This window comes from Asparagus officinalis, chromosome 9 (assembly GCF_001876935.1).
Source record: "Asparagus officinalis chromosome 9, Aspof.V1, whole genome shotgun sequence".
NCBI lineage: Eukaryota > Viridiplantae > Streptophyta > Magnoliopsida > Asparagales > Asparagaceae > Asparagus > Asparagus officinalis.
This window is the reverse complement of record NC_033802.1, coordinates 2578080-2600052: the sequence shown is the minus strand read 5'-3', so window position 1 is coordinate 2600052 and position 21973 is coordinate 2578080. Positions and strand designations below refer to the sequence as shown.

At 36.3% G+C, this 21973-nt stretch overlaps 4 protein-coding genes across 4 annotated transcripts in view; 3 read left to right on the top strand and 1 right to left on the bottom strand.

Annotated features, from left to right (window-relative positions):
• LOC109824422 (angio-associated migratory cell protein) overlaps positions 1-1143 on the top strand; it is a 7062-nt gene extending 5919 nt beyond the window's left edge. The window contains exons 7-9 of the mRNA XM_020391015.1: positions 190-248; positions 606-696; positions 790-1143. Of these exons, the coding sequence (XP_020246604.1) occupies positions 190-248; positions 606-696; positions 790-1017 (378 nt within the window). The 3' untranslated portion in view covers positions 1018-1143. The remainder of the gene's footprint in view (positions 1-189; positions 249-605; positions 697-789) is intronic.
• Positions 1648-4105, top strand: LOC109824168 (exopolygalacturonase-like). The gene is made up of 5 exons (XM_020390699.1): positions 1648-1866; positions 2376-2684; positions 3194-3401; positions 3487-3797; positions 3893-4105. The coding sequence occupies exons 1-5, from the start codon at positions 1648-1650 to the stop codon at positions 4103-4105; spliced, it is 1260 nt and encodes a 419-aa protein (XP_020246288.1).
• LOC109824521 (DNA-(apurinic or apyrimidinic site) lyase) lies at positions 4602-10976 on the bottom strand. The gene is made up of 9 exons (XM_020391138.1): positions 10590-10976; positions 8958-9050; positions 8497-8641; positions 7822-8020; positions 7094-7172; positions 6588-6649; positions 5937-6023; positions 5637-5740; positions 4602-4916 (listed from the first exon to the last, which is right to left on the bottom strand). Exons 1-9 carry the CDS (start codon positions 10863-10865, stop codon positions 4858-4860), a joined length of 1104 nt encoding a protein of 367 aa, XP_020246727.1. The 5' UTR covers positions 10866-10976; the 3' UTR covers positions 4602-4857.
• Positions 12144-16765, top strand: LOC109824319 (haloacid dehalogenase-like hydrolase domain-containing protein At3g48420). Its single transcript, XM_020390889.1, has 8 exons — positions 12144-12577; positions 13089-13159; positions 13496-13654; positions 13836-13902; positions 14391-14486; positions 14870-14916; positions 15772-15852; positions 16509-16765. Exons 1-8 carry the CDS (start codon positions 12269-12271, stop codon positions 16627-16629), a joined length of 951 nt encoding a protein of 316 aa, XP_020246478.1. The 5' UTR covers positions 12144-12268; the 3' UTR covers positions 16630-16765.

The following is a 21973-nucleotide window of genomic DNA, read 5'->3' as shown; positions in this document are numbered from 1 at the left end:
GTGTGCGCGTGCGTGTGTGCATGTGCGCATGCGTGCATGTGCGTGTGCATGTCAATGGGCTGGGGTGCTGCAGGTTAAACTTGGCAAATTAAAGTTTCGTGCATTGTCTTCATCTTCAGACATAGGCATAAGAATTCAATTGTCATTCTCAAGGAAAATGCAATCTTATTTTTACTTTCTGTTTTCTAGGTGGTGGGTTCATTAATGTCTCACTCAAGCTCTGTTGAATGCATTGGACTCTCAAGAAGGTATGATTGTTCTCATTCACATATTCAGCCTCATCATATAAATTTTTCATCCTATTTTAATAAGCAAACTCGTCCATCTTATCCTTCTCCAAATGTGTATATTTCTAAGATATTTATGATCATGCCAATTTATTTGTACATCTCATGTACCCCATTCTCTCATTTTTCCTCTTTATCCATTGGCATACATAATCAATCACGCGTACGTATATGCATGTATGTATGAATAGCACTTGCTTAATTCCCCCTCAACACATATTTAATTCACATGTTTTAGTCACTCATCTTTATGTAATTAGCTGAGTATTTGTGACTCGACTTCTTTAACGTGTTCAACCATTTACTCTTGGGTTGCAGCGGCCCTTGGTGTGCAACTGGAGGCATGGATCAGAAACTCATCATCTGGGATCTCCAGCATTCTTCTGTTCGCTGCACTTGCGATCATGAAGTCTGTACTATTAACATTCACCCTCATTCTCTTCAAAAATCCCTGTAATTATTCCCCCTTCATCTCATCACAATCTTCTCATTTTTTTACCAGGAAGGCGTAACTTGCCTTTTATGGCTTGGCGCGTCAAAATACATAGCTACAGGCTGCGTTGATGGAAAGGTTCGAGTTTGGGACAGTCTCTCTGGAAATTGCTTGCGAATATTCAGTGGCCATACGGATGTTGTTCAGTCTCTGGCAGTATTGAAGGATGGCAAATCTATTATTTCTGTTTCTAGTGATGGAACCGCCCGTTTGTTTGGGATCTCAGAGTTTCAATAAGATTTGAGATTGGGTATGTATTTCAAGAAAACTGAGTTTATACAGTGTGGTTGTAATTTGTATTTTTGAAGAATATTGTAACATGGACATAAGTCACTGATGATTTATATATTTATTTGATATCTACTCGCTCTGCGCCTTTAGAATCTTTAATGGTTGGGAAACTTTGTGATCGAGTAAAAATTTCATGAACGCCCAAGAAGTTTGGCCCATAACCCCAAAGTTTGGACGTGTTAGTTGCATTTTCCAGAATTTATTTGCTAACAACCTCCAATTCTTGGGGGATATCTGAAAAGGTTCAGGGGTTGAATGACATTTCCAAACATTGAGGGGTTATCTCAACATGTCCAAACTTCTTGGAGGCTTGTAAAATATAGCCTAATTCAAATGGACGGCAAAAGCTCTAGTTATTATGTTCAAGACCCCAACTTCAGTTTTTTGTTTATTAATTTATGGTCGCCTGACACTGTTTATTGTAACTGATATGAGATTTTTATGAAACTTACCTGATGACATGTTACTTATCTTTAGACCAGAATAGAAGAAAACTAGGCTTACAAAGATATTCTCACAAAAAAGTAAAGGTATTATAAGTCAAATTTCAATGGCAATGAGCAATCGAAACTATCGATGAGGGATGCTTCAGAAGAAGGCAGTACATCCTCAGAAATAGAAAGAATAGCCAGCACAGAAGAGATCAAAACATCAAGGATGCCTAGTTGTAGCTCTATTGGAGTTTTATTGTCAGTCTTCTTGTTTGCAATAGAAGCTACAACCGCATGCTTTACCGAGACATTCAACGTCGTGGATTATGGCGCAGACGCGAATGCCAAAACTGGAAGTACTGCGGTAACTCTCGATCCATATCTTTCAAAGAAAAACTACAATATACCTTCTATGTATGTCTTGTTTTTTCAAGCAACTCCCTCCTCTAACAATTTGGAAAAAAAACTAGTATTTATGATCATTAACGAAACCGTTTTCGTGAAGATACTTGGTTCATGAAACATCTAGATAGATAAGCTGAAATTTAGCTTGATGAAAGAAAAGAAAAGAAAAGAAAAACTAGTTCTTTTATGTAACCCTTTCTCAGGAAAAGTACTTTCTATACAAGAACATTTTTCCCCCTTCTCTATTTTCGTCATTTTCCAAGAACTATTGATTTGTGTATCTAGCCATAAAAAACAAAACTCCGTTACAAAATTACAGTTTCATGATCATGGATGAGATGTATGTTGAACTTCTTTGATAGGGGGTCTCTTGAGAAACATGACACATATGAAAATGGTTTCTTGAAAACATAGGTGATTGCTTATGATCGAAAACATTAGTCTAACGTATTATTTGAGCATAAACAGGCATTTCAACATGCGTGGAAAGAAGCTTGTGCATCAAAGGAGCAAAGTGAGGTTCTTGTTCCCAAGGGAAAATTTCTTGTAGGTCCCTTGAAGTTCAAAGGACCATGCAATGCAAGCATTTCCTTCAAGATAGAGGGTACAATGGTGGCCGCCGCAGATCTTACTCTCTACAAAACAACAGAATGGATTGCGTTTCATTATGTCGATGGATTGAGGATCAGAGGAGGAGGAACTTTTGATGGGCAGGGTGCGTTGGCTTGGCCGAAAAATAACTGTGACAGGGATAGACACTGCAAGCGTCTTCCAACGGTATAAGTTATTTTTATTTGTTAATATGCTTGGTAACTGGAAAGTAAATGAAAACTGAAAAAATGAGAGAGCCCTCACTTTTTGTCTAGAAGTAACGTTTGGATGGTCGAAACTGAAAAAAATGAAAGTTGAATTGACAACTAATGTGAATATTTAAAAAATGAAATCTTTTGAACGCAATAAAATGAGACAAATTCTAAAGAATAATACAGCATCTAGATCAGAATGTGTAGCTCACATATATCTTCATATGTCCGTGGATGTCTCTCCTTTCACATTCTATCCACTTTGGCTAAATTTCAGAGAAAGTGAAAAGTTTTAAAATATCGACATGAATTGTCAATATTCGATTATCGAACAGGAAAAAAAATACAGAAAGTCAAGTCATGCACTTCTCTAATTTCTATTTTCATTTTTCATTTTCTAGTGCCAAACAAGCTGTTAATGAAACAAATAAGAAAAATACTAATGTGTTCTTTTTTGTTTTCCTTCTTCTTTTCGAAAAACAGTCTATAAACCTCAGCTTTGTGAAAAACGGAACAGTTGAACATATTTCATCACTAAACAGCAAATCCTTCCACATGCATCTCTTCAGGTGTGACAACATGAAGCTTCACTCTCTCAGCATCTCGGCCCCTGATGAGAGTCCCAACACCGACGGTATTCACCTCGGTGACACAAATAACACTGTGATCACCAACTCAACAATCGGCACAGGTGCCCATCTTCTCTCCCTCTCTCTTCATGTATACTATGTATCTATTTTCTCCGGCTAATAAATTGCCTGAATATTTCATTTCAGGTGATGATTGCATTTCTATAGGACCGGGAAGCAGAAACATTTCGATATCCAAAGTATTATGTGGTCCTGGGCATGGAATCAGTGTCGGGAGCCTCGGAGGTAGCAAGAAGGACAGGGATGTTTTCGGTTTAAGCATCAGAAACTGTACTCTTAGCGACACTCAAAATGGAGTCAGGATCAAGACATGGCCAGATTCACCGACGTCTATCTCTGCCTCCAACTTCACGTTCGACGATATAGTGATGAAGAACGTAAAGAACCCTGTTGTCATAGATCAAAAATATTGCCCGCATAATCACTGCAGTCGAAATGTACAAACTTTTTCACCGTAAGTTAAGTTTTCTAGCGTTGGAGTTGATGAAAATGATTATTGTTGTTGTTTTTTCCCCTTCCTTTTTTGTTGCAGACTCATTCTAAGGTTAAGATTAGCGACATAAAGTTTAAGAATATCAGAGGGGAGTCAAGGACGCCCGTGGGAGTTGATTTGTTCTGTAGTGCAGCAGAGCCTTGTAAAGGGATTGAACTCAATAATATCGATCTCAAGTATATCGATGAAGAGAAAGAGGTAACTGCGATGGTTAACATTACCAATGCTAAGGCACTTCTGTTGGCTTTGTGACCCCTAAGATCTTGCATCAGATCATCCATTTTCGACATGCACCACTGTGTTAGTTGTTTAGAGAGAGAGAGAGAGAGAGAGAGAGAGAGAGAGAGAGAGAGAGAGAGAGAGAGAGAGAGAGAAGAGAGAGAGAGAGAGAGAGAGAGAGAGAGAGAGAGAGAGAGATAATCCTGGAACTCTACCTTTGAATTGTTGTGTAAGTAGTAACTCCTTCAACTGTTTGTTCTATAACTAGAAATTCCTTCAACTGTAATGCCAATGGAAGCTAATTCTCATATGACATAAGTTTGGTCTTCTCTTTTCAAGATAAAACGTAACCAACTACAAATCCCAACACAGATTTCATTGTTGAAAACTTGATAATACAGTCAGGAGCACAAACCTTGTGGCACTTCAGAATATATAGACCCTATTCAATCTTTAATATTCCTTGGCTATGGCTAGCATAGAGAAGAACATTCAACAATATAACAAAATTAAAGAAAAAGGCTTAAACTTATGCAGCAAATGCTCCATTTTGCTAGATTATAAGAAATTACTAGGCAATTCTTGATAATGGCTGTCAACAACCTATTTCTCTTCAATTATACAGGTCAGAGAAACGTAGCGCCTGAGTATCATAATCATTAATTCATACAAGATTGCAAATGCATCAATCTCGAATTTGCTGTCCTTGTGTATTGGCTTCAAAACGAGAGAAATGATAACTTGGAATTTATCATGTTAGTTGAATAATGTTCCGTCCAAAAGCATTATGAATTTCCTTGTGAAAGCTCGAGAGAAACAGGACAGTGATCACTTCCATAGAAACCTGCAATCAAAGGGAAAAGAAATATAACAATGAATGCCAGAAATAAATTGCAGGAAAAAGTACTTTCAGAACGTAGCTAAAACAGTCATGAAGAGATATTTAGAGGTCAGCTTATGATAAAATATACACATTACAACCTAAGTTTGTGGCTGAAATTAATACACCTGAAACAATGACGCATTTGAAAGAAAACAAAGTTTTTATATCAGAAGGTTTAAGTTCAGCTCCATAAGTATGTTGATAGGCTATAAAATAATATCATTATAGCAGGAAAGTGATATAGAAAAGTAGAAACGCCATCTTATTTCATTGTAATTATCACCATCATTTTGTATTGCATCATCATCACCAGCAATATTATTTATTAATACTGTTATTATCATCACCATCATCATTAACAACCCTTGCTCTCTAGGTTTCTAAGCTCCCATGAAAATGTGTTCATCCTCTGAACAATTGATATATTTAGGTTTCCGGTTCCAAATTAAGCACAGAAGGACAAGACATCATTTCTACTCAAGGATCACCAAATTAAGCACAGAAGGACAAGACAGCATTTCTACTCAAGGATCACGAAAGAGCAAACAATTTAACAACACATACTTAGTAGAAACTTACATAGGACGTATAGCCTTCAATAGGATGAACAACAGGAATTAATAAACCAAACTAATTAGCTGTACAAATTAGCTCAAAGGAAATTAATTATTCTCATCTTACCTTGGAGTTCGATTCCTTGCCCATGCATTTCACATGCAACAATCCGGTCCTTTAACTGTTCCGACACAATAAAATAATCTATCCTCATCCTCTTGCCTCGATACCTGCAAAAAAAGAATTTATTTGATCCTTAATGTGGGTGATAGCGTATATATGCAGATACACATCATTGCATACTACTAGAATAAGAATCTTTACAGACGGGTTACATTAATAACTAAAGAGTAGTAAAATAACAACAATAGGCTCTATGAAAAACTATAAACATAGAATATGCATTTGAATGGAGAATTTACATACTTGCCAACTGGGTTCCCAGACCAAGAAAAGCCTTTTTCCATATCTTGCTCTTTGTGGAGAAATCTATATGCATCTATCAGCTTTCCTCTGCAATGAGTATACTAATAAATTAGATAGTCAGGACAAATTCCTTTGACGGGAAATATAACATTTAAGTAGGGTCTATTGCAACAAAAAACAAAAGAATATAATAAACAGGAAGACAATCAGATTTGTCTATACTTTTCATTTAATTTGGTGCGTCCTTGACCTCAGGAATCTTTATTTATCGATGATATCTTTGTCCTCCTCCTGATTCTAATTAAACAATTTACTGAGTTCCAAGTTAACTAATTGAAAACTTTACCTACCAAATCCTATACCAATGCTTACCAACTGTGAACAATCTTAGAGAGAAGCACTAGTGATAATTAACCAAAAACCTCCTCAATTTATTCAGAAGTGAAATGAGAATTTTTTTGCTAAAGATAACTATTGTATATATTAACTTTTGTCTGACAACTGATGCACAAAATTTGCAGGAATCGAATACGAAGCTTTGTAAATGAATATCAAAATGTGAAGAAATGGTGACCATGACATATTTCTATTATTATCTAATAGGAAAATGAAAGAAAATAGAAAGAGAAAAATTTTCTCAAATTCACCCACTGGGACAGTATATTACTGAAACGCTGCCTTTCTGCCAGCGTAAATCCTGGTTGTCCACAATCCTGCACCATGAACAAAAAGACTTCCTTGTTTGATTCAAAATGTTACTAACAAATCACAAGATAAAATGACAGAAACTTAAAAATATATCAGCAATGTAAGGAATATGGCATCCCCGTTAATACATTAAAAAACCTATATGATTTTGTGGCTTTAAATATGGTTATTAAAGTCCAATTACTATAACTGAAGTCACAGACTGATGAAACATTTGCAGAAAGATAACATGAAAACTGAATCAATTTTCAGGTAAAGAATGATTACTGGATTCTGGATATAGGTTTACTTTTGCTTGACACACAAAGATACTAATATGTAAGTCAATGGCTTGATGCGCAAGCTACTACTCTAATTCAATGAGCTGAAAAGATGAAGCACATATGAACTAATGGGAAAGCTTCACATCAAATTACTGGAAAATATCGCCAAAATACAATCGAACTTGCCTCTTTATTTGGAGGAATGTAGCCATTAAGCTTTGCACTACTAAAAAAATCCGGATGACTAACATCCATGTCCTGGTGGCTGCAAAAGAATGCAATAAAAAGTAACCAATATATCAGATGTAACCAGTACTTTACTGATGACAGAAATAAAATTTAAGAAGTGAAACCCAAAATGTAGTGTTGATCTTACACTGTAAAGCAGTAATAGAAAATATCAGAAGGTTTAAAACATAAAAATGTAGCAGATTTTACACTGTAAAGCAGTAATAGAAAATATCAGATGTAACCACTAACCAGTACTCTACTGATGACAGAATTAAAATTTAAGTAAGTGAAACCCAAAATGTAGCGTTGATCTTACACTGTAAAGCAATAATAGAAAATATCAGAAGGTTTAAAACATAAAAAATGTAGCAGATCTTATGGAAAGGCTGCACAAGATATATAATCAAGAACTTCGATAAAAGGATTTATTACAAGAAAAAGTGCATAAAAGAGGGAAAGAAACTTTAATGGTAATAGAAAATATCAGATGTAACCAGTACTCTACTGATGACAGAAATAAAATTTAAGAAGTGAAACCCAAAATGTAGCGTTGATCTTTAGAAAGGCTGCACAATATATATAATCAAGAACTTCAATAAATGGATTTATTACAAGAAAAAGTGCATAAAAGAGGGAAAGAAATTTCAATGGTGATTGGTATGTCCTGTTTAACAGTCAATTACCTTACGTTCAGATCACCGCACCAAATCAAGGGTTTCTCAATTTGTAGAGCAAATTCAAGAATTCTTTTATCCCATTTTCTTCTTCTTTGGAAAGAATTTTCCTCTTCTTTCCAACCATTGTTAGGTACATAAGTATTCAATAAGAAATATGACTCAAATTCAGCCAAAATCACCCGTCCATCAGGTTCATGCTTAGAACCTGCCAAAAGAATAGAAACATGTAGTAACTAACATCCTGCTATCGCATTAGACAATCAAAGAGGAAGCCACATGTAGTATAAATGAAACAAAATGAAACATATTTCACTACAATATGCTTTGACCCAAGCAAGTTTGAGAGTTTTAAAGCTTCGATGGCAAGACTCCAGAAGTGAGAAAAAACTAGAGATATAAAGTTCTCAAGGCTAAAAGGCTATGAGAATTTATATAAAAAGCTAGAGTTTATGGAAGTGGAAAATTATGTATATAATCTTGTCAAGATGGGAAAAAGAAAGATTAGAGACTTAGTTAACTTTAGAAGTATCAAAGTGAAGAGCAAAGAGTTTTAGTGACAGATGGTGAAACTAAAGAGAGGTAGAGGAGTTATTTTTCGTAAATTGTTTAATGATAACCAAACATGAGAACATGCGGCAATGGAAATCAACATCCTATCTCTCTAAATCTCAAAAGCATTACCTGTTCGTTCTAGACAGCATGAGACCTTTTTTGGCTGAAATTGTCTTTTAACAAATAAAGCAGTCCCACCATACTTAGAATCTGAAAGAGACCACCAGACACGATAATTTCCAAATGGAGGACTTGACAAGGCACGCATAAGCACCTGCATGGTAATGAAAATAATAGCTAATAGGCATTCAGGTGAAACTAAAATAATTGAATAACAGATTATCACAATTTGTGCTCATTGAAGGATATGCAGTGAACAACTAAAATTTGTATGCCGTAATTTCTTCAAAATATTGGCCTAGAAGCCATATATTAAAATGTTTACTCTAGGGTTACTTTATGACATGAAATTAGACAAGTATAAGACGAGAAATGCCAATGGCAATGGCATAGTAAATTTCATGCAATCTCCTAGTCTTTAATAAACTCAGAATCATGGGGAATTGATGCGGCCAGTGCTCTTCTCTTACCTTCTTCTCCTCACGAGCAGCATTTGTGTCATCTTTCAGTGCATTTGGATTCTTAGGTGCACCCTTAGAACCAGCAGCGGGCATTCGAACTTCCTACAAGAAGATCACCAATTCAACTACATAACAAGAATGATTTTCTCAAAAGAAAAAAAAAAGAAGGTATTATCGTAATATTAGCATTGGTTTGATATAAATACTCAGTCTAATTTGTAAATTCAATCATTTGTAAGTTTGTAACATTTTCTGGGTACTGATTAACCAATCAAAATAATAGTAATATTTCATCTAGGATTCACAAAACAATAAAAAGTAATATCTTATATTATTTTATGTGGTCAATGTCTCACAACTACCCACAGTATGCACAAGCACATGAGCATGCTGACAGTTAATCAAACATGCAAAATTATAAATAAAATGCTTAATTGCATTTAAATACCCTATAGTTTCCCCTACTTATATACCCTCACTTGTTTTTGGTAGCACTTATATACCTTAATGTTTTTAAACCTTACACACATGCTATCACTTGTTTTCTTGCAGCATTTATACACCCTAAAGTTTTTCAAACTTGCACTTAAATATCCTAAAGTTTTTAAAATTTGCACTTAAGTACCATAAAGTTTTTAAGACTTGTACTTAAATATCCTAAAGTTTTTAAAATTTGCACTTAAGTACCCTAAAGTTTTTAAGACTTGTACTTAAATACCTAAAGTTTTCAAAAATGAGGGTACTAAGTGCAAGTTTTTAAAACTTTGAGGTACCTAAGTGCAAGTTCTAAAAATTTTAGAGTATGTAAGAGTTGAAAAAACAAGTGAGGATATAAAAGTGCAGGTTCTAAGAACTTTAGGGTATATAAGTGCTGCCAGAAACAAGGGAGGGTATATAAGTGAAAAGGTTTTTTCCTAGAAACCACCTTTTAAATAGGTTATTTTACAAGAACCACCTTTCATTTTCAGTTTGTATGTAAACCACCTTACAGTGGATTTTTGTTCTAATCAACAACCTCCTAGCCAAATCATCACTAAAAAACCAAAAATAACCTTAAACAATACATGTTTAAAATATGTGACTTGCATCCCAACTAGACTTAAATGTTAGCAAAGTGAGTCACATTTGAATGCGAGTTTTTAAGGGGATTATTGCGTTTTTAGTAAAAATTTTGACCATGAGGTGGTTGATTGGAACAAAGACCCACTTTAAAGATGGTTTAGGTATAAATTGAAAATGAAAGGTGGCTCCCATAAAATGACCCCATTTTTAAGGTGGTTTCCGGGAAAAACCCCCAAGTGAAAAGTAGGGGAAACTATAAAAGAGTATTTAATGGCAATTAAGCCTAACTAAAAACATCACAGCCCAATGTGCATGCACTTTATGTCATCAAATGTGTCTAGCATGAAATCCTATCTTTAATATGTTTCACAACAATGATTCCCAAAGAATCCGAGCTTCTCTCAAAAACCCCAACTCTTAATTTCCAACTACAAATGCTACAAATTTATCCAAATTACATTGCATCATTCTCAACCTAGAAAACGAAAAAACCCAAATAAAAAGAATTACCCATGAGGTTAAATCGAAAAATAAAACGACCCATTTAACAGGAACAAGTAAAGTTTTAAGGAGGAGGACCTGAATGCAAATGGCATCAGGGTCAAGGGTCTGGATGAAATGCGTGAACTCAGGCCAGTTGTTCTTGACTCGGAGAAGCAAGCTGTTTGCATTCCAAGTTACAAATTTGACGGGCTCTCCCCCCTCCCCTCCTCCTCCTCCTCCTCCTCCTCCTCCCTTCTCTTCTTCTGATGTTTCTGCTTCGTTTTGGGTTTTGTGATATGACGAAAGAGGAGAGGAGAGAGTGGGCTTCTTTGAGCAGCCATCCTTTTCTATGGGTTTGAAGAATCTCTTCATTTCTAGAGAGAGTGATGCAGAGAGATCTTTTGTTCGGGGGGTTTCGGCTCTCAGAGCTGAGTATTTGGGGGAAGGGTTTAACGCATATGACCAATTTTGTTTGGGACAAATTTTAGAAAACCCTCTTAAATCTCAGAACGTCTCATAAAGCCCTCCTCAGCTATTTTAATTTTAGGTCCTGTTTGGATTCGTAGGGGGTGAAGGAAAGTTAAGGGAAACTGAGAGAAGGGAAGGAAAGGAAGTTCTCTTCCCCTTGGTTACACCCCAATTTGGGGTAACAAATTTTATACTATTAGGGGGTGAACCAAGGGGAACTAGGGTGAATTAACTTCACCTCCTAAGTGTTCCCAAACAAGGTGAATGGAAGTGAATGGTTCCCCTAACTTCCCTTCACCCTCATTCCCCTCAATCCAAACAAGCCCTAGTTCGCTGAGAAATTGAGAAAAGGAAATCAAAGAACCTAATGCACCTATGTGGGAGTGTCATATTTCCTAGAAGAAATTATTTTTTCTGTTTGGTTGAGAGAGGGAAAAAAAAGATATATTGTGTATGTGAGACACACCTATTGGAGAGGTAGTAAATACTATGGGTCCCAAAATAAAGAAAATCTATTTCAGCGAAAAAAACTGTATATAGACTTGAATACAAAAAAATGGGCCTCACAACCTATTTCTAATGGGTCATTTCCCAGGCTTAGGTTTCTGGGAAATGAATAAAAACAGGTCCTTAGTAAACCTCTTAACTATTTTAATTTCAGTAAACCCCTCGGATGTTGCAAACAAATCCTCCGACCCTCACCCGTCCATTTGGTAAATTTGTGAAAACCCCCCTAAACTTTTCTCACCTAATGCTCCTAACTAATACCATGCATTAACGTATCATGTGATAAGCGCGTGACTTCAAACGATGAAGAAATTGCTCAACCATATAAACATTAGCCTAAAATTTTGCGACCAGAAAAGCACCGTAAATGATTCAAAACGTTTTTTTTACACTAGTTGAGTGGCTTATTTCAAATCAAATGAGCTTTTTTTTCCCAAGGGAATATATTTAGATCATTAAGGAAATATATTTAGGTCACTTCATACTTTGAAGTAACTACATGAGGAGGTTTTCTAAGAGAAGTGTAAAGACGAGGAGGTTTTATAAGACTATGAAAGTTGAAGAGGTCATCTGTAGTATTCCTAAACTTGAGGGGGTTTAATTGTGAGATTAGCCCCCAGATGCTTGTTCCTTTTGTAGCTTTTTTGTGGCGGGTTCCCTCACTCATCAGGATAAGCTTAGACCGTTATGAATCATACAAATGCAAACTCTTTCTCCTCTCAAAACCAATACATTTATTTTTTTTAGCGAAAACAGGGGAGAAAATAAAATAAAATTAGGTGATCAGCAGCAGCGCTTCAATGGCCACAGCTACAACTCCGTTGCCTCCATCTCCATCTTGGGTCATTCCCACGAACAGAATCAATTACGGGTCTTTCGTTTGTTTCCAATTTGATCACCAAAAGGGTCAAAAGAGGAAAATTTTGCCATCTTCTTCTTCGGTTGGCATTAAATTGGGCAACGGGAGAGGAGTAGTCTGCTCTGCTGCTGCTCCCCCTTCGCCGTCGTCGCAGGCTCTTCCAGCTGCGCTGCTGTTCGACTGCGACGGAGTTCTTGTGGACACTGAGAAGGATGGTCACAGGATTTCTTTCAATGACACTTTTGCTGAGGTGATGCCAGATATTTTCTTTAGAATTTTGGAGAATTTTGTTGTGTTAATTTCACAAATCGGGTTGCATTTGTTTACACCTCTGATTTTGATTGGTGCCAATGGAATTTGGGTTCTTGTTGGTGATTTGCCTTGTGGGTTGGCAAATTGGAATTTTAGAGTCCTGCCCAATTTCTTACTATGATAAATATTTCACAAGAAAAAAAAACATTAGGAAATTGTTTGTCTGTCATAATTATGTAATTTAGGTAAGTCTATAACTTCAAACTAGTTTCACGAAGAATCTTATGAAATGAATTATTTAGTGGTGAAGATCCTTATGGACTTCAGCTAGTTGTTTACCCATGACTGATGCTTCTTCACTGCTTCTTTACAAGTAAGTAAATAAGTTAGGAGTCGGTATCGTTATCTTCTAACATTTTAGTTTCGGAACTAGGCTGCAAAGATTTTTTTTATGGAAAATGTTTTATCTGCAAGCTCGTCTTTTTTAACATTTAAAGTTGTTATTACAGAAGGAACTAGGTGTAACCTGGGATGTAGATTTGTATGGTGAGTTGCTTAAGATCGGCGGGGGGAAAGAGAGGTAAAATATCGTACATTATGATGGATTTACGATTATATTTGCACTAGCTGGGTAAGAATGGACTTAGTCTAGTTAGTTGGATGTTCATCAAACTTGAACACAACTTGGTTCCCTTCAATTGAAAACTAAACTTGAAAACTGTGTATATCAACTGATACTCTTTCGTCTAATATTCCTTCATCTGTGCACATTAACTATTTGGCAACCTTTGTATATTTCTTTTGTTCATTAACTTAGCTAGAGGAGGCATAGAAACCTTACTACTACTTTGAATTCAGGTGTGTTTTTTGGCCCCTTTTATCATTTTGATCGATTGCTGTTTCATTGTCTCGTTAGAATGACTGCATACTTTAACAAGACGGGTTGGCCATCGAAAGCACCGAAGACTGAAGAAGAAAGAAAAGACTTCATAGCTTCGCTTCACAGAAGGAAAACCGAACTGTTCATGGCCCTTATTGAGAAGAAGCTGCTTCCGCTTAGGCCGGGTGTTGCCAGGTCAGAATTCTCAATCCTCCCTCCATTGTTATTATATTTGAGCATATTTTTAGAAGGGGTTCCCTTAACTCAGTTCAAAAATCAAAATCATAGCACACAACAGTTGTAGAAGTAGGGGAGTTACCAAAATGACTGGATGATTAACTAATCTTTTCGTGTCGCCCTCTTAATTGCCTTTTAGGTTGATTGACGAGGCTTTATCAAAAGGAGTAAAGGTTGCTGTATGCAGTACTTCAAATGAGAAGGCGGTAGGTACGCATTACAAGGTTCCAGAATTTTAAGTTGCGGGCAGACTTATATGTTGCAATTTTGATCCAAGTGTTTTGGAATTAATAGTCGCGACATCAAATGTTACATGTTTCTTTGAACATAATCCCAGTAAGAAGCTTCACCGGGAAAAGCTATGTGTGTTAATAACAAAGTTGCATAACGTGATATTTCCATTTCGAATATGATATTGTATTATCACTTGATCCTTGGCATATTGGTCCTGTTCAATGTATACTACTGACTACTCTGGCTTAATTCTTCAACATACAACAGGACACACTGTTTTTTAAAGATATTTTTCACTGTTTCTATTAGAATAATGCTTGGTTTGGTTTGGTTTGCTGTTCGATTAACTGTGTTAGTATGCATTTAGTTGATTGTGGATATTCTATCGCCAACATTCTTGTTTTATCCGAGTTTTTTCCAACTCTCCAACATTCTACTAACTAAAATATGACTACTTCAGGTTTCGGCCATAGTTTCATTCTTGCTTGGTCCTGAACGAGCCGAGAAGATAAAGATATTTGCAGGAGATGTGGTTCCTCGTAAGAAGCCTGATCCGGTAATTTATTTGTCAAACTTTTAGTTTTTATTTGACTTGTGGGGACTTACTTATTTGCTATAAGCGAGCAAGAAGATTTATATCACTTTACAATCCCACTCTTTTTGTTGGTTGCTGTTGATATTAGAATCCAACGTCGTGATAGGCGAAAGAAGAATAGTAAGCATTTTGATTTCTATTCCGTGAACTCTGAGGCATATCATATCATCTGCTTTAGTGCTTGATAAGTAGGAATCAACGGAATCATATCTACTTCAGATATTAAGTTCATGATAACGGTTTATAATCACCTAACATCCATGCGTTCGCATCTTTTTTCTGATTAATATTACAGAATTCTTCAGTAGGATGTCTCAAAATCTGTTTTCTCCCCCTCTTGGCAGGCCATCTATCTGCTCGCTGCAAGCACTCTTGGCATTGAGCCCGCGAGGTATAGACTGAATTGTGATCACTCTTTGTTTACTTTTTATTTTTAGGAGAAAGATGGGTTTGGTACCTGCAGTTGGGAACTATTTGTTATTGAAGTTATAGGCCATTGAATAGTGTGGAGGATTGAAATTTCTAGTCTTTCAATTTCCCTTTTAAAAAAGGGTTTTCGATGAAATTTTTTTGTGATGCTATGGAGACAGTTCCGGCTTAAGGTGATCAATGCATCAAAATGATCTTTGTAAATAAATGCACATACAATCTTTACGACCTCTTCTAGACATTGGTATTGTATATTAGCATGGTACTTAAATATTTAGGAACTCGTCTATAGAAATTTTAATTAGCAATGTGATAAATTGTTGAAATTAGTCAAGCTTTTAATTCTAATGTGTGTATGTTACTCCATGGACAATTGATAATTATTTTGAAGGGGGCCTTTTTTTTCTAGCTTTCTGGATTACTGTTTCAGATGATGCTTAGGAGTATCACTTAAAGCGGTTTACTTCAAAAAAACAAATTTAAAATTAAATCAGTTCCCTTACTATCACTTAACCTAACCTGCATAATATTTTAGATGTACTCTTCAAGAACTTCATCTAATTAATGCAAAGAGTAAGTGCTTTAGTATCTAGAAATTTTTGCCTGAGCGAGGCAAGAGGTCGTTTTACGATCATGAATATGGACTCTAGGTAGAGCAAATTGTTGGATCTATGACAATATTGCCTCCATATTCAGACTTTCATTCAGCCATATCTACTGGACTTGAATTTGATTCTTATTTCTCAGTATGAATATGGTTTTATACATATTTATGCGATTTGCGGGCTAATTTCCACTTTCTTTCTTTTGCTTTCAGCTGTGTTGTGGTAGAGGATAGCGCGATTGGGCTTGCTGCAGCAAAAGCTGCTGGCATGAAGTGCATTGTAACAAAAAGCGGGTAGTTTTTTCGTTTATTTTATCTTATGAGATTCCACTGCGCGCATTGTGTTATATCCTCATCATTTCGTTGCATTAGAAGCTCTCAGTCGATATGAGAAAGCTATTAATGTGTTCTTGTTTACTGTATAGAGCTATTTCATGCAATTAATACTAAGCACGGTCACGAAAAAAAAGATTATATATCATGAATTTCTGCAAGTATGGTTCTAGTTATGTACAACTGAACGAGTTGTTATAAAGTCAGTCATTAAGAGGATGATTTTTTCCGCCGCCCTGATTTTCATATTATTGATCAGTTTCTGATTATTAACTCTTCTTTTACTGTTTCTTTAGCACGCTGCAACGAGACGATAATAAAACTCATTTAAGTGCCGCCACCAATCATTCTTAAGTCATAACCTGATGAAATCCGTTTGTTGTTTCAACCAACTAGATTGCTCAGCAATTTTGATATGAGACACTGTTGTCAATGAGTAAAAAACACGGCATATGTACTTCCCTGAAATTCTGTCAATCTGAAAACCTACAATATGAGGTGTAATTCGTTAACTCTACAATTAAATGACCTTAATTTTGAAGCAATGTTTGAGAATTTTTTTTTTCAGTTTTGATTTATGTATCGCATATTTTGCTCATTTCGTGTTTTCCTTGCAGCTACACTGCTGATGAGGATTTCTTGACAGCAGATGCAGTGTTCGATTGCATCGGAGACCCCCCTGAAGCTCGTTTCGACTTGACTTTCTGTTCTAATCTCCTGCAGAAGCAGTATGTGTGAGCTCAGCTGTGTTTGCTCTTGCTTCTCTTGTAAATGTTCGATTCCTGAAGGAGAATCACAGTTGTCAGTGCACCTTGTTCGCTGTTCCTTGTCATGAATTGGAGAATTTGAATGATTTCTCTTCTGTTTTCGGAAACCACTTTGTGCATTTGAAGAGATTTTAAGTAACCATAGTAGAAATCCTACAAGAACGTCCCATTTCTTGGCCTCGTAACGGGACCATGAAATACCAAAACTACCATTCTTATCCCAATCAAAATTTAATTTTGGAAAATATAAAATAATAATAAATAACCCACCGTGCGTGACCCCGACTATAGTTCAAATCATTAACATACCCAGATTAATTATAGTTGGCTATTTGAATGTGCGTCGACACAATAACACATCAGCCGTGTATATGTATTTATATTCGTATACATATCCATCAGAACAAAGTGTATACCCTACATATTTACCACATATCCCTATAAAAAAAATCACTTGCCTCTCAGTATTGACTACACTTTTGATCAGTCGTATACGTTAGCTTTTGACAGTGAACAGTATCCAACTGCTCTCAATGAACATTTTCTAGCTAGGAATATTCAAGCAAAGCACCACGTCATCAAGTTAAGAATTTGACGATGTTCTACTATGGACTAGGTAACTTTGACGACTGTTCACCATTGAATTTCCATTTAAATACCATATTTTCTCTCTCTCTTAATCCTAAACGCAAGAAGCCAACTTAATTATTTTTAGTTAATTAGGCAGCAAAACTATGGAATATTGGTGGGCTGTACGTGGACTTTTGTGACATAAGCTAAAGTCAGTAAGATTGATCTTAATTACTTTTTGCGATTTTTATGTAATTTGACCCCCTGAAAAAAGGACTCCTTGTTCTATAATTTATGTAGATGTTCTAAGAGTGTCTCGAAGTAAACTCCTTTTTATGAAATAAAAACTTTAGAATTTGACTAGATTGGATGTAGTACACGAGTCTAGAATATAAAATAGATTGCAAATGCTACATCTGTCTTCGGTATGTCATTCTCATACGAGTGGCACTATAGGCACACCTTGTGCCACACCCTCAGCCACACTCCCCTCTCTCTGCTACAGTAACCGGGCCCACATGAGATTTATTTTTATAAATCTCATGTGGGCCCGGTTACTGTAGCAGAGAGAGGGGGGAGTGGCTGAGGGGGTGGCACAAGGTGTGCCTGTATCATTTTTGTTCTCTTATTTTACTTCATAATTGAATGTCTAAAGAAACTAAATATTGATTATAAAAATAGCCATTAATTATTATTATTATTATTATTATTATTATTATTATTATTATTATCTACCTTCTTTATCAACTTTAGAACCTAGGCTGAACATCTATACGTCTACGTAATGATTCAACCAGGACAATATCCAAAAAAATAGATTGAAAGGTGGACATGCCCTCTTTTAAACTATGGTTGAAAGGTTAAAAAGGTAATTTAACAAAAAAATTCGCTCATTCATTATTTTTAAAATATTTTATCTATTTTACCATAAACATGTTAGGTACCGACTCAAACTCCAAGTTGGATGCGAATATGAAGGCTAGGCCCAGACTCCAGTCCTAGTAGTTTCTTTAGAAGCCAAGTTAACTTGGTGGGCCAGTCATGGTGTCTTTAAATAATGCATCTTATTCTAGAGTTTTAAATGGAGAGAAGGAAAGAGACAATATTCTTGTAATCGGGGTTTAATAGAGGGTGTAACCGAGTTCAAGGGTATTGTGAGGGATAGGATTTGACAGTCTTTGTTCTGTGCAAAAGATTATAATTTGAAGGTGATAGTGGATTATTTTCGATCCCATGGTTTTTCCATATTGAGGGTTTTTCACGTTAAATCTTGTGTGATTCTATTTACTGCGTTTGGTAGTTTTTGAGATTTTTACGAGATCTAAAAATCTCAACAAGTAGTATCAGAGCAGGGTTTTGACAGTTCATGGAGGTTCAAGCGGTGTGCGATTGGTGAAGGATTCAGTGGTTGAGGCACGGCGATCGACATCGGGCAAATGAGAGAACCAGACACCGGTGGAGGAGCAGAATCACGTGAACATCACGTTGAAAAAAAAGAAGCTATTGTAGCATCGAAAACATTATAGTAATAGGAACATTGTTCATGTGGGTGAGTGTTTGGTTAAAAAATTGTTAAATCAAATTCGACGATACAGATTAGTTTGTCTTCTGATCAAGGGTTTGGAGGCGGATTTTGGTAATCCAGGAGTCGTTCCTAGGATTTTCCGACATGTTGAGTTTGTTTTTTATGTCGGTTTTATCAAATTCAATCTCTACAGTAACTGATTTGAATTTTGATTGTGGTTAGAGGATGGTGACTTCTTCGGGTCTGAAGTTCGATATTCCGCTATTCAACACCATGACAAATTTTATAATATGGTAGTGCACGGTTCAAAATATTCTTGTGTAGCAGGGTGTTGATCAAGCTTTGAAGGAGAAGAAACCTGAAGGATTGAATGATGTTGAATAGAGTTTCATACAAAAGAGGGTGGTTAACACAATTCATTTGGCACTCGTCCCTAAGATCAAATATAATGTTATGCAGGAGACTACACCAAGGGGGCTGTAGGAAAGGCTTGAGGAGATTTATGTGTCGAAGTCGATGACCAACCGATTGTGTTTGAGGATGGGACTTTATTCGTTGAAGATGGAAGAAAGTACTGCAATTCAAGATCATGTCAATGCCTTTAATCAGCTAGTTTGCTAACTTATGAGTATTGATGAGGAGATTAAAGAAGAAGAGCATACACTATTCCTACTGTCTTTCTTGTCGAAGTCGTACAAACCGTTACCTTTTTAGACGATAATTGTGGGGTATAGAATTTAAAGTTTGACGATATGACAGTACTTCTACACGAGAATAAAAGAATAATGGGGAATGAGAGCACATCTAATAGTGGTGAGAGTGCACTAACTTTTGAAGGTTCTAATCGAGGGAGGAGTGATGGGAGATGTGACAGTTATCGAGGAAGGCCAAAATCCCAGGCTCGAGACGACAGTGAAAAGGAGTGCTATTATTGCGGAGAGAATGATCACATTCAGTTTAGATGTTCCCAGATACGAAATGATTTGAAGAGCATTAGACAGATGAAGCTTCAAGAAAATGTTAAGAATGTGGACTTCTCAATAGTTATGTGTGATGAAGATGTGGTGTTGTTGATGGAGAGTACGCGTACTAATACGAGTAACACTTTGGTGTTAGATTCTGCAGCCTCTATGCACGTTTGCAACAATAAAAATTATTGTGACACATTGAAGAAAAATGAAGAAATTGGCGACGTGATCGTCAGAAACAACGAGAATATGGTTGAAGGTGTTGGGAGTGTTCGCCTCAAGCTTCACACCGGGGAGGTCAGAATTCTTCGTCACATAAGATATATGTTGTCATTTGGTGCTAATTTAATTTCGTTGAGTGAGATGGCATCACGTGAGTACAAGTTTGTTGGTGAAGGAGAGTAGTCCAAAATGTATAGAGATGGTGATTTGATTTTGCAAGGGAGGAAGAATAGCAACCATATTTGTTATTTAGAAGGATGATCTATTAATGGTGTAGATGGTTCTTTTCAGACTCTTATTCACAAGGGAGAGGTGAAGAATAAGAAGAAGTGAGTGAGTTTTTCTGAAGTCGTTAAGGCACTTGGAGATTTTTTTTTTGTCGAGGGAGGACATGTTAGTTATCGACTCAAACTCCAAGTTGGATGCAGATATGAATGTTAGGTCCAGTTCTAGTAGTTTTCTTAGAGGTCAAGTTAACTTGGTGGGTAGGTCAAGTTAACTTGGCGGGTAAGTCATGAGTGTCTTTAGCATCCTATTCTAGGGTTTTGAAATGGAAAGAAGGTGGGAGACAATATCATTGTAATCAGTGTCTAATAGAAGGCGTAACGAGATTTAAGGATATTGTGAGAGAGAGGCTTTAGTAGTATTTATCCGTACAAAAAATTATAATTTGGAGGTGATAGTTGATTGTTTTTGATCCTGTAGTTTTTCCCTATTGAGGGTTTTCCACATTAAATCTTGTATGATTATATTTACCGTGTTTGGCGATTTTCAGGATTTTTGTGAGATCTAAAAATCCCAAAAAAAACATAGATAAAGTCTATACAATTGAATATTTATTTTTTATCTTTTTTATTTCTAGAACGTTTCAATCAATATTTTTTATTAACATAGATAATATCTAATTTCTTTATAAAAAGTTTATATAATTACATAAAGTTTAATTAATCAAATCAAGGTACAAATAAAAAATATCAAATTAGAACTAAAATTTAAGAAGGATTGTGACCATAAAATATGACTCAATTGGTAAATAATTCGAGGTGGATTATAAGATAATCACAAATTTAGATTTCCTCACTATTCACCTCAAAAAAAAAAATTCAATCACATCTGTTAAATAAAACTTTACTATTTTTAATGAATTAATTTCCACAAACAAACTTACAAAATCTTAAGCAGTAATTTTATTTGAGCCACAAAAAAATATCATTATTAGTATTGAATTAGTTTTGATTTTTTTGCACGTGCATAATGCACGTGCCTGTGATCTAGTTAAAGCTAAAGAGTCGCTAGTTTGCATGAAATCAGCCCACGTGGGCGGCCAGTTCTTTAAAAGAAACGAGGAGACGGTGCTATGTAGGTAATTGGGCCTTTTCAGGCCTAAAGTTTCTCACTTTATATAATTCTACAAGTGGAATTGTTTAACTAAGGGCTTGTTTGGATTGAGGGGAATGAGGGTGAAGGGAAGTTAGGGGAACCATTCACCTCCATTCACCTTGTTTGGGAACACTTAGGAGGTGAAGTTAATTCACCTCCATTCACCTTGGTTCACCCCCTAATAGTATAAAAATTGTTACCCCCCAAATTGGGGTGTAACCAAGGGGAAGAGAATTCCCTTCCCTTCCCTTCCCTTCACTTCACTCAGTTCCCCTTAACTTCCCTTCACCCCCTACGAATCCAAACAGGCCCTAAGGGCTTGTTTGGATTGAGGGGAATGAGGGTGAAGGGAAGTTAGGGGAACCATTCACCCCCATTCACCTTGTTTGGGAACACTTAGGAGGTGAAGTTAATTCACCTCCATTCACCTTGGTTCACCCCCTAATAGTATAAAAATTGTTACCCCCCAAATTGGGGTGTAACCAAGGGGAAGAGAATTCCCTTCCCTTCCCTTCCCTTCACTTCACTCAGTTCCCCTTAACTTCCCTTCACCCCCTACGAATCCAAACAGGCCCTAAGGGCTTGTTTGGATTGAGGGGAATGAGGGTGAAGGGAAGTTAGGGGAACCATTCACCCCCATTCACCTTGTT